This window comes from Pelophylax lessonae (genome assembly GCF_965119305.1).
Source record: "Pelophylax lessonae genome assembly, chromosome: 5".
Classification (NCBI taxonomy): Eukaryota; Metazoa; Chordata; class Amphibia; order Anura; family Ranidae; genus Pelophylax; species Pelophylax lessonae.
This window is the reverse complement of record NC_138772.1, coordinates 14,255,013-14,278,495: the sequence shown is the minus strand read 5'-3', so window position 1 is coordinate 14,278,495 and position 23,483 is coordinate 14,255,013. Positions and strand designations below refer to the sequence as shown.

The following is a 23,483-nucleotide window of genomic DNA, read 5'->3' as shown; positions in this document are numbered from 1 at the left end:
CATGGTACAGGAGATAGTATATGCCCCCTTTCAATACAGAGACCAGCGTACATGCCCCCTTTCAATGCAGTGACCAGCGTACATGCCCCCTTTCAATGCAGAGACCAGCGTACATGCCCCCTTTCAATGCAGAGACCCGCGTACATGCCCCCTTTCAATGCAGAGACCCGTGTACATGCCCCCTTCAATGTAGTGACCATTGTACATGCCCCCTTCAATATAGAGATCAGCGTGCGTGCCCCCTTCAATGCAATGAACACTGTGCCGTGCCCCCTTCAATGCAGAGTTCAGCGTGCGTACCCCTTCAATGCAATGAACACTGTGCTGTGCCCCCTTCAATGCAATGAACACTGTGCTGTGCCCCCTTCAATGCAATGAACACTGTGCTGTGCCCCCTTCAATCCAACTGTGCTGTGCCCCCTTCAATGCAATGAACATTGTGCCATGCCGTGCCCCCATCAATGCAGAGTTCAGCATGCGTGCCCCTTTCAATGCAGAGCGCCACAGCATTGTCCCCAATCATTGCAGAGGGCCACAGCATTGTCCCCAATCAATGCAGAGCGCCACAGCATTGTCCCCAATCAATGCAGAGCGCCACAGCATTGTCCCCAATCAATGCAGAGCGCCACAGCATTGTCCCCAATCATTGCAGAGCGCCACAGCATTGTCCCCAATCATTGCAGAGCGCCACAGCAGTGTCCCCAATCATTGCAGAGCGCCACATCATTGTCCCCAATCAATGCAGAGCGCCACAGCACTGTACCCAATCAATGCAGAGCGCCACAGCATGCCTCCAATCAATGCAGAGCGCCACAGTGTGCCCCCCAATCAATGCAGAGTTCAGCGTGCGTGCCCCTTTCAATGCAGTGTGCCGCCCCCCCCCCCCCCCCCCCCCCGAGACCAGTGCACTTACCTGGAGCAGGTCCTGGACTCCTGGCGGGCGGCTTCTTCTCACTCCGGCTTCTCGAGTCCTCCTCCCGCTCCCGTCTCCTCCTCGGCTCGGCCAATGGCATTGGGTTTGCCATGCGGCCAATGAGGAAGCCGGTATTAGACCGGCTTCCTGATTGGAGGAGGAGTAGGAGGATCGGTCTGACAATAGCAAATTTTCATTCGCTATTGTCACACAATGGGTGGGCTCGGGACGCACTGCTCTGCGCCCCGGGACCACCCTTTCCATCGCCCTATTAGAGCCTCTGGCGCCCCGCATGCAGATTAGGGGGCCGGACGCATGGATGGGGGCGGTGCCCCTGCGCCTTCAACACACCAGCTGCCACTGATGTTGTTGCACTATTTGGAGCGCTGCTTTTTTCCCTTTATAATATTGTAGCTACGGCAAGAAACAGGCACACAACACCAAGGTTTTTATTACAACCGTTTTATTGATGTGGGTTGGACAATCTGTTATCTCACATCATATATTAGAGAAGTGAGTCACTGAAGAACATCAAGATGGATCCCAGCACCAGGAAAATGGCGGCATAGCTGGACTTGATGCTGATGGCTCCGCTGGTGTTGCACTGGTCAGTGGAGCAGCAGGTCACGGTGCCTGTAGCTCCATTAACGGTGACAGTGGCGGGTGAGCAGGTGGTTTCACATGTCTTGCTGATTACGGTTGCAGTTACTCCATCTACAGAGAGAAAACAAATGGAACAATCTTAAAAATCAAATATCAAATATATTATCTTTCCTTGATTAAACCGGGAACTGGGAATATGTAACCTTCTAATGCGTAGAGACTTTGTACCTCTCAAAGTGTGCATGTCACGTACCCCCAGGAAGACATCGCCTGTGACGAAACGCGTAGGGACCGGTGTGTTGACGTCACCACGTGCACCCGGAAGGACGGGCATTAGTGTCAGCGACAGTGTTAGCCGGCCGGCTTCTTTTTGGACTACGAGCGTATACTACTGTATTGAATGTGAGTGCAATTCTTTTTACTGAATCTATTAAAGCTTTTTAAACCTTCTACACTATGAAGCCGTTCATATGTTTTATGTAATTTTTGGATGGATGCTTACATGGCTCGCTGGCGTTGATCATCTTCGGTGTGAGATCCATTACCCTGATGGTCCCGGTTTAGTGTATGTACATTTCTGTACTGCTATTCATCTACTGAAGTGCTTTGACTGGCCCGTTGTTTACCTACATCTGGTAAGCTCATAGAATTGGTGGTTTTTCAGACGCACCGTGGAGGAATCCTTACCTATTAAAGTGGTGGAGGACTTTTTATATCTATACGTCTGTGTTGCACAATTTTTATTCTTTGGGACTTTATTATTATATGGTCTATATATTCTTTTTCCATTTATTCATTGGTGTGTATACAATATTTGACTCACTGTATATTTTGTATCCTTTATTTATATATATTCATTTATCTATACTCAATCTCCTGTAGCACAGCTTCACGTTATACAATCTTTCTAGGTGTTACCCCACTATAAGCTGCAGCTGTTTTTCCCCTTTGCTAGCGCGGTTATTTTTTATATATATTACTGTGCATGTCACAAACCTTGCCAATTCAAGCTAAGCATATGATAAGGAATATTAAAAAAGAATAGCGCACACATGCAAAAGAAATGACTATCAAATATGGAGACAATCCATAAATAAAAATGGGGATTTAGTCCCACCATATGGCCATATCGTGCTCAAGCCCACCACTGCGTCAAAGTACCCCATTGTCAGTGGGTCCTACACTATCCATAAAAAAGGGGTGAATCCAGCCTCTCTAACCCTTGGAGACAAGACTCCTTGCTGGGAAAGATGTGCAACTGCACTACAAAGGACTCCTCCTATATCTACTTGATAGTGGACACTGATAGAGTACAGGTGTGTGTGGGGGGTGGGGTGCTCAACCTCAGAAGTCTGGTCAGACCGAATACATAATAAACAAGCAAAAAATTGGGGGAGCAAACCCTGAACATGTATATCTAAAGCCGGTGCAGCTATGGACCAAGAGACATGTATATTAAAAAAGAATAGCGCACACATGCAAAAGAAATGACTATCAAATATGGAGACAATCCATAAATAAAAATGGGTATTTAGTCCCACCATATGGCCATATCGTGCTCAAGCCCCAATTTTTTGCTTGTTTATTATGTATTCGGTCTGACCAGACTTCTGAGGTTGAGCACCCCACCCCCCACACACACACCTGTACTCTCAGTGTCCACTATCAAGTGGATATAGGAGGAGTCCTTTGTAGTGCATTAGCACATCTATCCCAGCAAGGAGTGTTGTCTCCAAGGGTTAGAGAGGCTGGATTCACCCCTTTTTTATGGATAGTGTAGGACCCACTGATAATGGGGTACTTTGACGCAGTGGTGGGCTTGAGCACTATATGGCCATATGGTGGGACTAAATCCCCATTTTTATTTATGGATTGTCTCCATATTTGATAGTCATTTCTTTTGCATGTGTGCGCTATTCCATATGATAAGGAAACCTTTGGTGAAATCCATATGTCCCAATGATCAGTAGATCCAGCACCTGAATGTTTATTCAATCCTGACTTTTACTGTGCAAGTCCAGCTAGCCCCTCCGTCCCACACACCTTCTAAAACTCCTTATAGATTCCTGACCTGTGTCTAAGGGCTTCCATAAACAAATGTAGGGCACTTTCGACATCAGTTTGAGATGCTTCTGAGATCAGTTCAAAATTCACTGACAGGTGTATTGGACCTGACGTTACCCTTCTTCTGATTTGATTTAGCTGCATTTGCATTCCCATAGGCTTGCATAGGGCAGCATTGGTGTAGGGCAAGCCAGCCAGTGCTGTGCTGTACCTAACAATTGACCTCCAATGTTGGGTGTCCTAGATGTGTAGATGCTGCTACTTAAAACTATTAGTTTATTTTTTATTTTTTATACACTTTAAAATGGGGTGCCTTGAGAGTGTGCAGAATTTTTAAGGCCCCATTCACACCATAAAGCGCTACATTTCATTTCACTTTCACATTCAAAAGGCACAGCAGTTGCTATCTCCAGTAGCAGTGTGTTTCCAAAAGTAGTTAACCACTTTAACCACTTAAGCCCCGGAAGATTTTACCCCCTTCCCGACCAGGCCCTATTTTGCGATTCGGCACTGCGTTACTTTAACGGACAATTGCGCAGTTGTGTGACGCTGTACCAACAATAAAATTGATGTCCTTTTTTTCCCACAAATAGAGCTTTCTTTTGGTGGTATTTGATCACCTTTTCGATTTTTTATTTTTTTGCGCTATAAACAAAAAAAGAGTGACAATTTAAAAAAAAAAAAAAAACAATATTTTTCACATTCTGCTATTATGACATTCCCCCAAAAAAAAAAAAAATATAATTTTTTTAACATTTTAGGCCAATTTGTTTTCTGCTACATATTTTTGGTAAAAAAAAATCCCAATAAGCGTATATTGATTGGTTTGCGCAAAAGTTATCGCGTCTACTAACTACGGGAAAGATTTATGTCATTTTTATTGTTTTTTTTTACTAGTAATGGTGGCGATCTGCGATTTTTTTTTGCAGTACTGCGACATTGCGGCGGACAGATCGGACCCCTGACTGACATTTTTTGGGGGGGGGGAGAACCAGTGACATTACTACAGTAATCAGTGCTAAAAATATGCACTGTTACTGTACTAATGACACTGGCAGGGAAGGGGTTAACATTATGGGTGATCAAGTGGTTAAATGTGAGCCTAGGGGAGTGATTCTAACTGTGGGAGGCGTGGCTTCTGAAATGACCATAGAGACCTGTGTTCCTATATAGAAGGATCACAGACGCTCTATGATCATTCCAGGGAGAAGAACGGTCAGATGTGTTTACAACAGCCGACCGTCCTTCTTTCTCAGCGGGGAACGATCACGGGTGTCAGGCGGCAGTCGGAGCCGCCTACCCCGTGCATCGGCTTCCCCTAGACTCCCGAGAGCGAGCGACATACAGCTATGGCGATTCGCCTGGGAGCGGCTGCCTGCCACCGTATAACTGCGGCAGACGATCAGCAACAGTTTAAAGTAGTGAAGTAGTGCACTACTTTTGGTGTGGTCCAGTGCGATTTGGGCCTATTCAAAATGAATGTTCTCAAATTGCAACATATTGAACCACATGTGAATCGCACAGGAACACGAAGGGCATTCCTGTGTGATTCCTTGTGTGAACCAGCCACTAAGGGCTCTTTCACACAGGCGGACCGGATCAGATGGGATTGGATGAGAACGGGCCGACGATCCGTTCCCATCCGATTCCCCCATAGAGATGTATGGGGAAATGACAGCTGTGTCTCCGCACACAGTGGAAGGCTGTGGTGTATAATCCATGATATATTGGGACCAGGATGCCTGTTCTTCACATAATTCCAGCTAAACCCTGTGAAAACCAAGATCTTGTATGGTGTAATGCTTTTGCCATCTAACTGTTGGAGAGTCACAAGGTGGTTGGCTGAAGTATATATGTAGAGAACCTCTTTAACCGCTTCCCCACTGCTCACATTGCTGCTACTGCGGCACAGTGGCTCGTTATCGTCTGGCGACGTAGGTCTACGCCGCCAGACACTCCCGTTTCTCGGCGGCGCGCGCGCGCCGCCGGAGGCTCACTCCCGCTGTTTTCAGTCACAGCGGGAGTCGGGCCAGGGGAGGAGCAGCGGCGATCGCCGCTGCTCTTCCCCGATCGTCGGGGAATCTAGTTTGGAGATCCGCCCGCCTGTGTAAACAGAGCGGGCGGATCTCCTAAGTGACAGGCAGGGTCAAATTGCAGGGTTCAGCATAGCTGAACCTGCGATCTGTCCTTGTGTCACTCAGTCCCCTCCCCCCCCCCACACGTTAGTAAGCACCAGGCATATATTAACCCCTCCCTCTCCAATAAAATTAACCCCTTCCCTGCCAGTGTCATTTTTACAGTAACAGTGCATATATATAGCACTGATTACTGTAGTAATGTCACTGGTACCCCCAAAAGTGTCAAAAATGTCAGTCAAGGGTCCGATCTGTCCGCCGCAATGTCGCAGTCCTGCAAAAAAAATTGCAGAACGCGTTAAAAAAAACCCACCAAAAATGACAGAAATCTTTCCCTTTGTTAGTAAACGCAATAACTTTTGCGCAAACCAATCAAAATACGCTTATTCTGATTTTTTTTTACCAAACATAAATAGCAGAAAACAAATTGGCCAAAAATTTTAAAAAAATTAGATTTTTACATTTTTTGGGGGGAAATTTCATATAAAAAATTTTTAAAAATATTGTTATTTTTTCCAAATTTTTTTTGTTTATAGCGCAAAAAGTAAAAATTGCACAGGTGATCAAATACCATCAAAAGAAAGCTCTGTTTGTGGGAAAAAAAGGACGTAAATTTCGTTTGGGTACAGCGTCGCACGACCGCGCAATTGTCAGTTAAAGTCGCACAGCGCCGAATCGCAAAAAGTGGCCCGGACGTAAGACAGCAAAATCCTCCGGTGGTAAAGTGGTTAATGGGCGGATGAGTAATATTTTAAGTCTTACTTGCTGAAGCAGTTCCTACAGCCGTCATACAGTAGCCGTATCCGGATGGGCAGGTCGTTGCTGTCAAGCATTTGCTGTTGCTGGTTTGTTCGGTGCATGTGTAACATTTCAGGGAATAGGCTGAAAAAAAATAACAATTTAAAGTGTGACTCCAACTCTGAATAAAAGCAGATAAAACTTCTAAACTTATACTAATAAAAGCAGTACATGATGAGTACACCACTGTTTTCACCAATATAATGGTTTTCCTCCCTTTCATCGTATTTCTCTATCTTTGATAGAATAACTTAGATTTCGCTAAGGCGTTTGATACATTTCCCCACAAGCGCTTAATTTATAAAATAAGGTCTGCAGGTATCGACAGCAGGGTTTGCTCTTGGATACGGAACTGGCTAAAAGGCCGTGTCCAAAGGGTGGTAATAAACAGCGCATACTCAGACTGGTCTGAGGTAGTAAGCGGGGTCCCCCAAGGCTCAGTCCTGGGACCAACCTTGTTCAATATATTCATAAACAGCATTGAGGACGGGATCTGTAGTTCTATATCAGTTTTTGCAGATGACACAAAATTGGGCAGGGCAATAACTGCACAGCATGAAGCAGATATCCTACAGAATGACCTGGACAAAATTACAGAGTGGGCTACGACCTTTGCAAATGAGGTTTAACGTGGAGAAGTGTAAGGTTTTGCACTTGGGGACTAAAAACATAAAAACACAATACACGTTAGGAGGGGAACCCTTGGGGGAATCAAAAATGGAGAAAGATCTGGGAGTCTTGGTTGATGATAGATTAGGCAACAGCATGCAGTGTCAAGCGGCACCTGCCAAAGCCAGCAGCATGCATAAAGAAAGGGATGTATTCCAGAGATAAAACTATAAATCTTCCACTTTATAAAACTCTGGTCCGACCGCATCTGGAGTATTCTGTCCAGTTCTGGTCGCCGGTCCTCAGGAGGGATGTGTTGGAGCTGGAGAGAGTGCAGAGAAGGGCAACTAAACTGATTAGGGGATTGAAGGACCTTAGCTATGAAGAGCGTCTGCAATCGCTCGATTTATTCTCCCTGGAGAAGAGACGTCTGGGGGGGGGACATGATAGCAATTTATAAATATCTTAATGGTGATCTCGGCATAGAAAAAAAGCTGTTCATTCGAAGGAATTGCATGAGGACTCGAGGGCATACAATGCGATTAGAGGAGAAGTGTTTTAACCTCAGGCAACGTGGGGGGTTCTTTACTGTTAGGGCTACAAGATTGTGGAATTCTCTACCACAAGAGGTGGTTTCTGCGGGTAGTATGGTGGCTTTCAAAAGACTCTTAGACGTACATCTCAAGGATCAGGACATTCAGGGGTATGTGAGATGATTACAGCCACACACACCTACTCAGGTTAAACTGGATGGACTATTGTCTTTATTCAACCTCAACTACTATGTAACAATGTAACTCAATGATGCATTATGCCCGTAAAAAATATCTGAGATGGTTTGATGTAGAAATTCAAGCACAAGTAATGGTTAGTGGAGGACTGGATGGATTCACCACTATGTACGTAGCTTTGGGCTGGGTTATTTAGGCTCAAGTTTAGATTAACCTCTTTTAGCCACTAAATGAAAAAAAAAAGACCAAACATTTTAAATTTAAAAAAAAGTTTTTTCTTAAATTCTGTTATAAAATTTTGCAAACAGGTAATTTTTCTCCTTCACTGATGGGCACTGATTGGCACTGATGGGCACTGATGGGTACTGACAGGGCTTTTTTTCTCAGACAATAGGTGCAGGAACTCCCCCCTTCTGAGTCCCCCCTTGTCTCTGTGCCCTACTCACCTTCAAGCACCGTTTCTCGGTTCCACTCCTACCCACCTCCCAGTACTGCCCCAAGAATCATTTTGTGGTGCTTAATAATTTATATGGAATTTGTTCTTGTGGTCAATACTAAAAGACGTCACCCCCTGGTAAGGACAGTCGGTGTGGTGTGCCTGAACCGACGTAAGGGGGGTAGCCTGTAAATAAAGAGGGCACCCCCAAGGGGAAGAGGTAGAGAAAAAAGGGTGAAGGAGGGTGGGGTGACGATCCGAGGCAGCAGGCCGGTCAAGGGGAGGGGCGGCGCTATAAAGCCCGCTAGCTCCTCCCACAAATACCGGCCTGCGGCCGCATACTTGTGGTCAATACTAAAAGACGTCACCCCCTGGTAAGGACAGTCGGTGTGGTGTGCCTGAACCGACGTAAGGGGGGTAGCCTGTAAATAAAGAGGGCAAAAAGAGTAAGCAAAACAACACACTTTATTCAAAAAATCTAGGACACAAGCTTGCGAAAAGCCAATCTCAATTCCCTCTCTGGGTGCGGTATATACACTTGGAAGGCGTCCGACTCCCACCTACCAAGCCTTTTAATGATATGGCCTGGCGTATTATTCCCTGAAGCAGCCGTAGCCGCTCCTATCCGGAAGGAATGGCCAGAGTGCGCTGCCGGGTCCCACCCCAGTCTAATGCAAAGAGAACGTATGTAGAAAATGAATTTGGACGTAGTGAGGGGAACGTCCAGGAGCGCAAAGAGCGGTGCATGGCTGGGGCTGCTCCGGGTCTGAGCCACGAAAACATCCAACACTCTGACCGGGCACCAAAGATTCCCAGATGGGTAAAACGGGATGGTAACGGGGTGGCCCACCTGCCTGGTCTTGGTGCTCTGCAGAGTCAAAACATAATGATCCCCCCATTTGACGAGATCTCGCTTGAGGAGACACAACCGCCCCTCAGCTGCGGAAGCTACCGAAAACTCCCCGGGTCTGAGAAAACCGTAGAAAGCCAGATACATCGCCGCTTTGACCACGGCATTCGTGTATGGCTCAAAGGGCGACGTGTCCAGTAAGTTGGAGAGGGCCCTAAATTTCACCCCATCTATCGGCAGCCGCCTGATGGGGGAACGGTGATCCAACCTGCCAATGCCCTTCAGGAGGCTCTTCAGAGGATATGCCCGGAGGAAAGGCAAGGAGTTTGGATGGTGCGTCAGAAAGTGGTGTTGAACACCCGCCAGATATAGTTTAATAGTACTGACAGATAGCTTGAGTTGGAGGTGGCAAAAAGCAGCGAAGGCGACCATGGTCTGCACTGACTGATCAACCAATCCAAAATCCACTAGAAACCTTCGGAAGATGGTCAAGGCTCGGTCATAAGCCTTCCTGGTGTTGGATGACAGAGCCAAACGGGCCAACTCCCGTCCATGCGCCATGATGCGGGCTAGTCCAGGAGCAGATCCTTGAACTCTGGGGTCCGCGTGGGACATCTGTCGGCCGTCGGGTGGAGAGTGAAGAAAACCTGCAATTTGGAGCGGGAAAGAGCGTCAGCGGCTAAGTTGGTATGACCCGGAATGTGCTCACAGAAAAGAAAAAACTGGTAAGTGGCGGCTACCAAGGTCAGCCTGCGGACCAGTCTCATGATAGTCAGGGAGGATGAACGGCCTTTGTTGATGATATCACAAGCAGCCATGTTATCACTGAAACATTTGACTGCCTTCCCTGACCAGTACCTACCCCAGGTGACAGCAGCTGCCACAATAGGGTATAATTCAAACAGCGCTGAGGTCTCCCGGAAAGCAGGTAAGGCTAGAGACTCAACCGGCCAACTATCCCTGAACCATGAATCCCCGAAGATGGCTGCGAACCCGGTACTGGCGGCCGCATCCGTCCAAAACACAGGGGACTGGGCAGAAATGGGCGGGATGAACATGGAGATACCGTTCCAGCTTCCCAAGAACTCAACCCACATACCCAGGTCCGCCCTGGCAGGGGGATCCAGGTGGGAGATGACACCCTCCGGAAGACCTGGCAACAGCCGCAGCAACCGAGAGATAAAGGACCTGCCCTGGGGGATGATACGCATGGCAAAATTTAATGACCCGATCAAGGACTGCAACTCCTTCCTGGAGAAAGTCCCTAGTTCCAGGAACCTGCCTACCACCCCACGAATACGTTCAAGTTTGTCCACAGGGAGGCTGGACTGCATGGAGACAGAATCCAGGGTAATCCCCAAGAAATCCAGCCTGGTGACCGGGCCGACCGTTTTGCCTGGTGACAGGGGAACCCCTAAGGTGGAAAATAAGGCCAAGGTACTATTTAGACTGACCGGCGTGCAGTTGCTATCCTCGACCAACAAAAAATCATCAAGGTAGTGCAACACCGAGGGGCACCTGGAGACATTCAGAAGGAGCCAGCAGAGCGTCTCAGCAAAGGTATCAAAAATCTTGGGGCTGCTTTTAGACCCAAAAGTCAGCCTGCAAGCGAAATAATATTTCTCCCTCCACTTTACACCGTGGATGTGCCATAAGGAGGGGTGAATAGGCAGCAGTTTGAAGGCATTGGCAATATCCGTTTTACTGAGCCAGGCAGCCCTGCCAGCCCCCAAAATGGCCTGGATGGCATTGTCCACGGTAGCATAGTGGAGTGAGAACTCGGCCGAAGGAATAAGGGAATTAAGGCTGGGGTTGGTGGAAGAATGAGGAGCCGACATGTCGATAATCAAACGTTTTTTATTGGTGAATTTGCTTGTGGCAATACCGATCGGGTTGGTACGCCAAGAGGAGAAGGGGGGGGGCCGGGAAGGGGCCTAACATGAACCCCTCCTGCACTTCCTTCTCAAGGAGTAGATCTACCGACTCCGGGTCCTCCGTGGCCGATAGTAAATTGGGACATTCCAGAGTCCCCGTGGGAAGAGACACCAGCCCCGTGTGGAACCCACCCAAGAACCCCTGAATCAGATACTCCACCAGGTGTGGAGACGGATGAGCCTGCAGGTAGAACTCCAGTACCTCGACCTTGACCCCGGTTAGTCATTGTTTGGGGTACATCTTGGATGGACACATGGATTTGGTGTGAGCCCTGAAACAGATGGAGCAGACATGGAGCAGCCTGCAAGCACTGAAGCTGCACGCCCCCCCATTGAAATTATTGCAAACCTGGGCTTTACCTAAGAACACTATGGGACGACCCAGCTTATCCCTAAGGCCACGCTGCTCTGACCTGCCAGCCCCCCCCCCTGGGACCCCGGCCGGGGAGGACACAGCCTCCATGGGGCAAAGGCTGGCAGAATGTGAAGTGGAGGAGCATGTGGCACAGGAGGGAGGTGCCAAGCCTGCGAAGTGCCTGCAGAAGAGCTCGGTATCCAGTAGACTCCAATCCACACGAACATTGAATTGAGCCAAGGCTGCCGCCGCCTTGGCCGAGACTGATTTATGAAAGTCGAAGAAGGTAAAACCCCCGTATTTGTGCCCTAAATCCACTATCTTATGCAAGTAGAGATCTAACTCTTCCCGCCGCTGCGGGTAAACGGAACATAAAACGTCCCTGTAGATGCCGAAGGCCAGGACAAACTCGGGGATAGTGAGCTTCTTATTAAGCCGGGGGTCCCTGGCCTTCATGACTACGGACAAATCACCGTAATTGTAGACCTTGCTTTCGACCATGTCCTGGGAGGCAATGAGGAGAGCCACTAGGTTGACATCCTTCCCCTCCAAGATATCCTTGCGGAGAGCCGCGGGGACCAAGTGGGCCGGGGTGATAATAGGAGAAACCGTGGAAGAAGGCAAGATGGGAACTGGGGGCCTACCCTGATCACCAGCAGGAACTGAGGTTGGGACCGGCAAGGAAGGAGGGGGGCCCCCTTGGGCCGGACTGGCGTCCTCCAGCTTAGTCAGTCTATCGCCGATGGACTGTAGGGAGGATAGGATGGAGTCCAGGGTACCCTGTATGGCAGATGAACAGCCCTGAGAGCTGGTGCCCAGTCCCGGATCTTCTGGATGTTCCATCATCAATTTGAACAGCTCCGCTTTTCTTGCAGTGGCCCGGGAACGAGATACCCTTCTGGCGTAGGACCGCCGAGATTTTCGGAATAGTCCAAGACCCGTAAGAGCCCAGCGGAGAAGGAACCCGACGACCCCTGGGGGTACCGGACCTGACAGGGGTGCTGATCCTGGCTGGCGTGGAGGGGGAGGAAAATCCATCTTCCAGGGTGGCTCCTTGAGGCCCGCTGTAGAAGGAAACAGAAAAAAAAAAAAAAAAAAAAGTAGAACGCCCAAGACCGATTAACGACCGTAACGTATAGGAGAACCACTGGCTGGCTAGCTAGAGCCCAGAGGCGAAAAACTTAACTACCCCGTGACAGGTGAGGCCCTGCTAGATGCCAAGCGGCCGGTGAGAGGCTCTACCTATGATTTGGGCGAGGGGCGTGAGCCACAGACGTGGTGGCGGGAAAGATGGCCTCTCGGTGACAGTAAAAGAATCAAAACGTGTGGCCGTGACAGGTGAGGCCCTAACTATAAACCCCATGAGAAGGGTGGAGCGAGGCGCTAGCTTTGGTTTGGCCCGTGGGGCGAAATAATCTCTGACGAGATTGGGAGGTTGGCCTCGCGGGACCGGCTACGAAGGGGGGGGGTCTAAGGCCAGCGCCTGAACCCTAACAGCCAGTTGACTTGCCCTACAAGGGGGGGGGGCAATAAAAAACAGAACCATACAGCTGAAATGACACAGAAAAAAAAAAACAGTGACGACAAGAAAGACGGACAACATGAAAATGTGGTATGTGCGTGGAGGTGATGAAGCCGTGATGGAGCACGGAACCAAAGCAACCGCAGGTGAAGCACATGAGGAGTGTAAGAGCCTGAAGAAACCTGGAAGGGGCTGACCACCGGGCAACCAGACAAAGATGACAAAGTGTGGTGGGGGCAAATGACAGAACGCCTACCAGTGTCTATGGGCGACGCCAGGGTAGCGTCTGTGAAGACTAAAAAATGAGTGGAGCCGTGAGGTACACAAGGAACCTGAACCTGAAGTAGTACCTGATGCCGGTATTGAAGGACATAGTGAGAACCTGAAGGAAAAAAGGAAAATGGTCAACAAATAAGGGGGGGTCACCCAGACCCCCCACTGGAGAACATCATGAGGAACCTAAACAGAACATGCACACCCTGCGAGCCATGAGACCCCCCGCCCCCCCCCTCCCACCAACCCTCACATGCCAACCCCCCCCCCCTCCCTCTGGTAAGACCGGGCCACCCCCCCCAAAGCAATGACAGCCGTGACAACCAGGGACAGATCAGGGAACATGATAAGGGGGAGACAAGCTGACGGAGGCTGAAATGAGCGTAGAGACACGTAAATGTGAAGTAGCCGTGGCCCAGTGGAAAGGCAGGCAGTGTGTGCATGAGACTGTGTATGGAGGTAGCCGTGGCCTTGCAGGAAGGCAGGCAGTGTGTGCAGGACCGTATGTGGAGAAAGAATAGCCGTGGCCTACAGGGAGGCAGGCAGTGTGTGCAGGAAGATGCCAACCCCCCCCCCTCCCCCCCATACCCTGCCGTACCTGACCTCCTGCTGAACAGCGGGGAGAAAGCAGCGGAGTGGCCGACAGAAACAGCAGAGCAGACGGTGGCCAAACGCAGGGGAGCCGGACAGGATACCAGCGGAGGGAGAGCCAGGCAACTTGACAGAGGCTGCGCTGTGGAAGAGGAGCTCGGCGAGCAGCGCTTCCTGCTGCACGACCCGACCGGACGTCCGGTCCACGAGGAGGAACAGCGAGATCCGACATCAGGTGATCACTGGAAACACCTGACCAGTGACGATCCGAGGCAGCAGGCCGGTCAAGGGGAGGGGCGGCGCTATAAAGCCCGCTAGCTCCTCCCACAAATACCGGCCTGCGGCCGCATACTTGTCTAATAACAAGAAAAGCAGTAAAATAGATCCCCTGGGACCAGCAACAATGGAACCCTCATACAACATTAGGCTCCCCCAGCAACAATGGACCCCACCCCAACAATAATAGGTCCCCCTAAGCAACAATAGATCTCCCACACAACAGTAGACACCCCCCCCACACACACACACACACACAAACAGCAACAATGAACCACCCACAACAAATTACCACCCCCAGCAACATTAGAACCCCAGCGGCAAGAACAGATTTCCCAGCAGACAGCATCAATAGACCCTCCAGGAGCCAGCAATAATAGACCTTTCCCTAGATAGTAGATCCCTATTAGCTACATAAAACTCCCCAGCAACAATAGATCCCCACCATCACCAATAGACCCCACACAAAAACAGATCCCTACCAGTGACAATAGATCCCCCAGCAGCCAGCATCAATAGACCTTGCAGCACACCCCTTGCTATTACATACATTCAGTGCTGGAGGTGCCGGGACTCCGTTCCCCCACGTTCCTGCTGAAAAAAAGCCCTGGGTACTGATAGGTGGCACTGATAAGTAGGGATTGACTGATTATCGGCAACACTGATATATCAGGGGCCGATATGCACTTTACCCGATATATTGGAATCGACCCCGATATTACCGATATTGCCAATATTCCGGGAAAGTGCTTGTACCGGAGTGATCCCTGCAGCTAGAGGCATCACCTCGGTACCGGCGTCCATAGCCGACGGTCAGCTGTCTTGTAATGACAACCGATGCGTCAGAGAAGCCGCTCGGCTGTCATTACAAGGAGCAGGAGGGGGCCCCCCCTCCCACCAGGAGACCCGGGCATCCTACCTGCACGGCCGCAGAAGAGAAGACCCGATCAAAGCCGCATTCAGCTCTGATCGAGTCTCCATGTAAAAACCCGGGCGCCCGGTCTCTGGTGGTATATACTGTACGCTTATCATCTAATCCAGGATAGTTAGTTGTGCCTTATAGATGCTTTGGCATCTTTCTACCTTGGAATATTTCCCGGCCATTCAGCCTGGGTTGGTCCAGCATTCACCCACTTGGGGGTACCCCGACCTTGCCGGGTTTTATTGTCTGGTGGTGTCGGTCAAGCGTTGTAGCTTTTTGGCTGCCCTGGTTGCCATATTCTGTATCTCACTCAGCAGATGTTACTCATTTGGACATAACATGAATTCTGTATGGATTATTTAAATCCGTCCCTGAAGAAGCCACTACATGAGGAAGTAAAACATCTCAGCGAAACATGTAGGACTGTATATCCATTACTCTGTACTTGTTGGTCGTCCATCAAATGAATTTATATCATCTTGCTATGGTTTTAACCATTTTTTCTATATGACTTTTTCTCTCTTTTGTTGTATTCTAATACATTTATCAATTGTATAATATGCTTGTGTCTACATTTATATTCATTTAGAACATACTACAGCCCTTGAAAATCCCATTTACCTTTGGGGTGTAGCCAGTGGCTTATTAATCAGCGCAGGAAACACTTCCAATTATACCTTTCAATCACCTTTGCACCAGGGATGTGGCTGATGTATGATCTATTTTGTAAGCCAACTAACCTTCACCTATTTGTTTAAACCATTGCACAATATCGTGTAACACAAAAAAATTACATCTACCATCTTTTTATTCTACAGGGCCTCTGTGTTCCCAAAAAAATATAATGTGTTGGGGATCGACATCATTTTTTTCTTGCCAAAAGTGCAGATTTTAAGTCCTGTTAATGAGCTGTAGTTTTTTTACGCAACTATATACTTTGTTTATAAAATGAAAGGAACACTTTGAAAACACATCAGATCTCAATGGGGAAAAATCTCATGCTGGATATCTATACTGGTATGGATTGGATAATGTGTTAGGATATATGGTATAGACTGGGTATTGTGTTAGAATCTATACTGGTATGGACTGGGTATTGTGTTAGGATCTATACTGGTATGGGCCTGGTAATGTGTTAGGATCTATACTGGTATGGACTGGGTATTGTGTTAGGATCTATACTGGTATGGGCTGGGTAATGTGCTAGGATCTATACTGGTATTGACTGGGTAATGTGTTAGGATCTATACTGGTATGGACTGAGTAATGTGTTAGGATCTATACTGGTATGGACTGGGTAATGTGTTAGGATCTATACTGATATGAACTGGGTAAAGTGTTAGGATCTATACTGATATGGACTGGGTAATGGGTTAGGATTTATATTGGTATGGACTGGGTAACGTGTTAGGAATGAAAGGATGGCACATTTTTGATGGAAATAAAATAGATCATCCTACAGAGGGCTGAATTCAAGGACACCCCAAAAATCTAAGTGAAAAAATGCTGCAGCAGGCGAGTCCATTTTGCTGAAATTTCATTGCAGCAACCCAAAATGGTACTCAGTAGTTTGTATGGCCCCCATGTGCTTGCATGCATGCCTGACAACATCGGGGAATGCTCCTAATGAGACGACGGATGGTGTCCTGGGGTATTTCCTCCCAGATCTGGACCAGGGCATCACTGAGCTCCTGAACAGACTGTGGTGCAACCTGGCGGCATTGGATGGACAGAAACATAATGTCCCAGAGGTGTTCTATTGGGTTTAGGTCATGCGAGCTTGGGGGTCATTCAGTAGTATCAATTCCTTCATCCTCCAGGAACTGGCTGCATACTCTCGCTACATGAGGCTGGACATTGTCGTGCACCAGGAGGAGCCCAGGACCAACTGCACCAGCATTGGGTCTGACAATGGGTCTAAGGATTTCATCCCCATACCAAATGGCAGTCAGGGTGCCATTGTCTAGCCTGGTCTGTGTGTCCCTCCCTGGATATGCTTCCCCAAACCATCACTGGCCCACCACCAAACCTGTCATGCTGAATGATGTTACAGGCAGCATAACATTCTCCACGGCTTCTCCAGACCCTTTCACGTCTGTCACATGTGCTCAGGGTGTACCTTTCATCTGTGAAAATCACAGGGTGCCAGTGGCAGACCTTCCAATTCTGGTGTTTAGAGGCAAATGCCAATCAAGCTACACGGTGCCGAGCAGTGAGCACAGGGCCCACTAGAGGACATCGGGCCCTCAGGCCATCCTCATGAAGTCTGTTTTTGATTGTTTGGTCAGAGACATTCACACCAGCGTCCTGCTGGAGGTAATTTTGTAGGGCTCTGGCAGGGCTCATCCTGTTCCTCCTTGCACAGAGGAGCAGATACCGGTCCTGCTAATGGGTTAAGGACCTTCTATGGCCCTGTCCAGCTCTCCTAGAGGAACTGCCTGTCTCTTGGAATCTTCTCTATGCTCTTGAGACTGTGCTGGGAGACACAGTAAACCTTCTGGTAATGGCACGTATTGATGTGCCACCCTGGAGGAGTTGGACTGCCTCTGCAACCTCTATAGCAGTGATGGCGAACCTTGGCACCCCAGATGTTTTGGAACTACATTTCCCATGATGCTCAAGTACACTCCAGAGTGCATGAGCATCATGGGAAATATAGTTCCAAAACATCTGGGGTGCCAAGGTTCGCCATCACTGCTCTATAGGGTCCAGGTATGGCCTCATGCTACCAGTAGTTACACTGACCCTAGCCAAATGCAAAACTAGTGAAAAACAGTAAGAAAAGATGAGTAGCCACTGTATGTATCACAAATGATGGTATTGTTTGGTTTAGGGGATAATCTCCCCCCCTTATGATTTGATATTTGATAATAGAAATAATCACATAGGAGTGTAATTCATGATAATGGGAAAGAGGGAAAAATTGGGGTTCTTTTTTTTTTTTTCTTTTCCCCTCAATACAGGGGAATCATGACACTGGGGTGTAGAAAGGTTTTTGAGATGGGAGATATCTCCCCTTAATGATTGATAATATGAATTAATCACTTAGGGGTATAATTTACGATAATATGATGGAAGAGGGAGGGAGAATATTTTCTCCAAAGATGGTCAATGAAATTCACTGATGGCTAATATGGAGAACATATATGGCTTGGGGGGGGGGGGGGGGAGGAAGGGGCAATGTTTTTATAATTGAAAATGTTAGAAATGAAAGAGAAGATTTTTTTGGGTTCTTTCCCCATTTCTCCCATTTCTTCTTTTGTCTTATATTTACTTTGTATGTGTTTTGAAAAATGTTATAAAAATATATAATATAAAAAAAAGAAAAGAAAAGATGAGTAGGAAAAAAATGTCAGTGGCCTCCACTTGTAAATGAATTCCTGTTTTGGAGGTCATCTCATTGTTGCCCATCTAGTGCACCTGTTGTTAATTTCATTAACAACAAAGCAGCTGACACTGATTATTAACCCCCTCTGTTACTTAACTGACCAGATCAATATCCCAGGAGTTTAATTGACTTGATGCAATACTCTGATTAAAAAGTGTTCCTTTCATTTTTTTGAGCAGCGTACTATTACAAGTATGATTCTCATACTTTTGAATCTTGTATACAACAAATTGCAAAAATGCAGATTTTACCATGTGTGTGAAAAATGGAAACATTTCTTCCCAAAGGCAAGGTGGTTAAGGGGTGAATCTTTGTGAATTAACTTTTACATTGTTTATTTTCATAAGGTTTGATTAAAAGAATCACTAACAGTCATATAATAGCACTACATACTATTTTTACTACTTCATACATATCTAATATAAAATGTAATATAAGTGTTTTTGAATTGGTATCAAGGAACAGAACACCAGAACAACAGAAAAAAAATTTAAATGTTGCCCTATGTGTTCTAGAAGATATACTTGTTAAATATAATAAATGGTTTTATATTCCATCTTTTTAATATATTTCTTGTTATTATTTATTTATACATTGCAAATTGCAGAAGCAACACAGTGGTCAGGTAAATCGCAAGGATGAGTATATTAAGACGTGTAAAGATTCCTGCATAAAACCGGACGTGGAACATTACTAATTAACATTATAAATTAATTAATTGTAGAATTTTGTTGGGACTGGAAAGTATAAAAATCGGTCATCTGACCATTTGATGATACCTTCATGGGCTTCACTAATTTCAAATGGCTTTTCATTCAAGTATCACGTCAATGTCTCTATTATCATAGAATAAACGTTCTACTTCTGAATGAACTATGACAAGTGCATGAGTCGGGGAGTGAATTCAAAATTTAGAAATGTGTTTGTTCCCATTAGATTCTACAAAAATCTTCCTTCCTTGCCCTTTGATTTGTTTTTCCAATTTTCTAATCATCCCACTAATTGAACAAATGTCCTGAAAAGGACTAATTTCTTTAGGTGTAAGGACGTCTTTAGCACAAAAGACAGCCAGCTGCATACGTGAAGGTGGCATGTAGAAGAAAATCACACTCTAGTGCAAGAATTTTAGATAGTTAACTAAGACAGAGAGGGGCAAGGTGGTGTAAGTAAGGATATAGGGGGTCCAGAGTGCATGGGAAGGAAGATTCAGTAGGGTTGGGGAGTGTTGTGAGAGGAAATAGGATGCAACTGGCGGATGGGGTAATATCAGAGGTAGAGGGGAAGGAAAAAAATGGGCTGGGTGGGGGGATCCCTTGGGTTTTCTCCTCCAACTCCAGTCCAGACTACAGCATGTGTGTAGCCATTGAGCAGGATACTAAAATCAATTTTTAAGAAAGTTGTAATGGTACTGTACTGCAGTCATCTCAAAGGGCGTTTGCAAGTGATGAGGAAAAGGGAAGCAGCCATTTTGTTTATCAAATATTTACTTATGATTATCGGGCATGGATTTGTGATTAAGCAGATATATTGGATATATATTGTGTGAGAAGTCGTATTTTTAGAGCAGCTGTTGTGTTCAGCCCTTCATTTGCAAGATTGCTATCTCGACCTTTGAATACCTGTCCAGTTGGTTACTGGAAGGTTACAAGTCTTTGAAGACCTGTTCAATTAACGAACTTGGAAGTGACACGTCTATGTTAAATGTCCATTTCGCATATCAAAGAATGTCATCAAAGACTGAGATGGAACTTCAAATAAACTTTAGATAGATAGGTGCCACCCACTTCAGAATGTATAAAATTGTAATACAAGTCTTTAGGAGGTTAGAGCAATGTTCACTAAGCCAACAGAATGTAATGTGATTGACTTGCTCTCCAAACATGGCTTCCTATCTACATGTTTGTCTAAATAAATATAATTTTCAATCTGGCTTCAACAGTCAAAATGTTATTGAAACCCGTGAGTTTTGGGATTACCCTTACACAAGTTTCTAACTTTTATAAATTGCTTGTTTTTTTTTAAACTCGGGGTAGGGTTTTAGAGATATAATGTAATAATGTAGATTGGGTCGCCATCATCCCTGGTATAGATACAGAAGAAGGGGTTTGGTTCCTCAAGCCAAAAAAGGAAAGTGGGATTTTGTAGGCAATTTTATAATATAAAATATAGGTTTATTGATAAAAATACATCAAACTGGAACCCCAGTTTCTACAACCGGGAATCACCACTCCGAGTTATAAGTATAATAGTTCACAACGTTGACTGTGTTATTCATGCATAGTACCTGTATGATCATGCATTATATTTACCTTCCGCTTTTTGTTTGATGTATTTTATCAATAAACCTAGATTTTATATTATAAAATTGCCTACAAAATCCCTCTTTCCTTTTTTGGCTTGAGGAACCAAACCCCGTCTTCTGTTTTCTTTAACCACTTGCCGACTGCCTAACGCCGATCTACGTCGGCAGTCAGCCCCTCACAGGCAAAGTGACGTAGGGCTACGTCACTAGCTTGTGAGGGTCTAGGAAAAAAATAACAGATCGCCGCCATTACGCGTTAAAAAAAAAAACAACAAAAATGACAAAAATCTTTCCCTTTGTTAGTAAACGCGATAACTTTTGCGCAAACCAATCAAAATACTCTTTTTGCGATTTTTTTTACCAAACATAGGTAGCATAAAACAAATTGGCCGAAAATGTTAAAAAATTTTGATTTTTACATTTTTTTTGGGGGGAATTTCATATAAAAATATGTGAAAAATATTGTTATTTTTGCAAAATTGACGCTCTTTTTTTGTTTATAGCGCATGATCAAAAAATCGCACAGGTGATCAAATACCACCAAAAGAAAGCTCTGTTTGTGGGAAAAAAAGGACGCCAAATTTGTTTAGATACAGCGTCGCACGACCGTGCAATTGTCCGTTAAAGTCACGCAGTGCCGAATCGCAAAATACCCCCTGGTCGTTTAGCAGCCAAATCCTCCGGGGCTTAAGTGGTTAAACAAGTCATAAAATTGTAAAATTCCCCAGTAAAAAATAATAATATTAATGTTGTCTTGTGCCCCTTACCTGATCCTACACAGAGAGCTGCCAGCAGTAGGATGCTTGTGTGTGGTGCCATTGTAAGTTGGAGGAAACTTGTAAGCCTGGCGTTCCAAGATTCATGCCTTTATATTTATACATATCCTGGCCCACCTCCCTCATACCGGCATACCAACGAGCCCTCCCTTTTTCACACCTTGGTATGCTGCACTAAATAAAGCGGAGAAAAGAAAATCACTGTATTTCAATTATTTATTTTCAGATTTGCTCGGGGCTGTTCTCAAAATGTTGCATCCACCCTGTTAATGTCTTTAACAAAGAATACAATAGTCTCATAGCTTGTCACACTAAGTCTCCATTCACACTGGTACGACTTGTCATGCGACTTGGTCAGCCTCACAAGTCACGCACCGTCGCGGTCCATAGTGTAGCACAGGAACGGTTCTAATAGGAGCGACACTTAGAAAAAGGGTCCTGTACTACTTCGGGGCGACCTCGGAGCGACTTCCGTAGACATTCATTTTATGAAGGCCGTGCAAGTCGCGCCGAAGTCGCGGTGCACGCGACTTCACAGGTCGCCCTCTAAGTCGGATCGCCATAGTGTGAACCGACACTTAAAAAGATATAAGTCAATCTTGTTCAACCAATAAAAAAAAACCACATACAAATAGAAAATCTTCATGTATACAATTCTATACCCACAATTGATCCAGGGAAAGGCTTAAAACCCCAACAAAGCATGATCAAATTTGCACCAACTGTGGGAAAAAAAATATTTTCTGATCTCCCAGAAGGCAATAGAATATTCCCTGGATCAACTGGCCCAATGTTATTACCTATAAACACTAGTATCCAGATATATTTTGTGCATTCAGGAAGGCATCCAACTTTCTTTTAAACAATCTACTGAGCTGACCAAAACAAGTTCTTGAATGGTCTAAAGAATGCCCCCTTGTCCTCTGTAATGACCTGTAAGTGAAAACTCTACACCAAGTTCACTATATGGACCATATACAGTATTGTATTTAAACATTTTGATCATATCCCCATCACCTCAATTCTCTCTCAAGAGAGAGAATTAAATCCAGTTTAGCTAATCTTTCCTCATACCCTGTTTCCCTGAAAATAAGCCCTACCCCGAAAATAAGACCTAGCATGATTTTCAGAAATGGCTGCAATATAAGCCCTACCCTGAAAATAAGCCCTATTAAAATCCTTGATCTCAGCCCCTCCATCACATGAGTGCCCAGCAGTGCTGTAAATAAGGTATTTTCCAGAATAAAATTACAAAAGGAGACGCACTGCACATTACATAATCTTTTTACAAAATCGATTACATAATTTTACAATGACTTTATCCAAGGTTTATTTTTGGGATTACAGAATGTCATAATTGCTGACTTCTGAGACTTCAGATGGGGGAGAGAACTTTTTTTTTTACATTTTATTTTTTATTACAGGTTTTATAGAACATAGAGAGGGCTAAATGACACAGGGCAAGCACTGTGCTGTCTTTCATGCTTTAAAGGATCAGAATATTTATTTATTTTAGGGTTACAATCATTTTAAGATCATCATTGTACATACCATAAATAAATAAGACATCCCCTGAAAATAAGCCCTAGTATGATTTTTGTAGCCAAAACTAATATAAGACCCTGTCTTATTTTCAGGGAAACACGGTAGCTCCTCCATGCCTCCCATCACTTTGGTTGCACTCCTCCTCACATGCCTTTACAATCATTTTAAGTCTATGATCTGCCAGGACACCCAGATCCTTCTCCACCAGTCTTCTCTACCATTGACTGCCCCAGCTGTTCTCCCCCTAGTACAGGGCTGGCCCAAGACATTGTGCTGCCTGGGTCCAAGAATTTGATGCTGCCCCCCCCCACCCCCAAAAAAAAAACAAGCCCACCAAAAGGCCCCCACATCCATTATTTTATATCATGGAAACTAAAAAAAATTATCAGGAAGCAACCCTACTTCACATCAGGAGTCCCCCCTTAACAGCAGGAGCTCCAAACTTAGAATGCCTACATCA

The 23,483-nt window shown here is 46.0% G+C and overlaps 1 protein-coding gene across 1 annotated transcript; it reads right to left on the bottom strand.

Moving 5' to 3' along the window:
- Positions 1 to 1,397: 1,397 nt before the first annotated feature.
- LOC309556895 (lymphocyte antigen 6E-like) lies at positions 1,398 to 21,564 on the bottom strand. The gene is made up of 3 exons (XM_082259447.1): positions 21,470 to 21,564; positions 6,478 to 6,597; positions 1,398 to 1,627 (listed from the first exon to the last, which is right to left on the bottom strand). The coding sequence occupies exons 1-3, from the start codon at positions 21,519 to 21,521 to the stop codon at positions 1,419 to 1,421; spliced, it is 381 nt and encodes a 126-aa protein (XP_082115573.1). The 5' UTR covers positions 21,522 to 21,564; the 3' UTR covers positions 1,398 to 1,418.
- Between the last annotated feature and the right edge of the window lie 1,919 nt (positions 21,565 to 23,483).

Bases quoted from the DNA above. Each gene is read 5' to 3' on its own strand.
- LOC309556895 (XM_082259447.1), bottom strand. From the start codon at position 21,521: ATGGCACCACACACAAGCATCCTACTGCTGGCAGCTCTCTGTGTAGGA. The intron at 6,598-21,469 runs GTAAGGGGCACA...ATTTTTTTTCAG, and splicing joins AGCTCTCTGTGTAGGATCAG to CCTATTCCCTGAAATGTTAC. The intron at 1,628-6,477 runs GTAAGACTTAAA...TTCTCTCTGTAG, and splicing joins TGTAGGAACTGCTTCAGCAA to ATGGAGTAACTGCAACCGTA.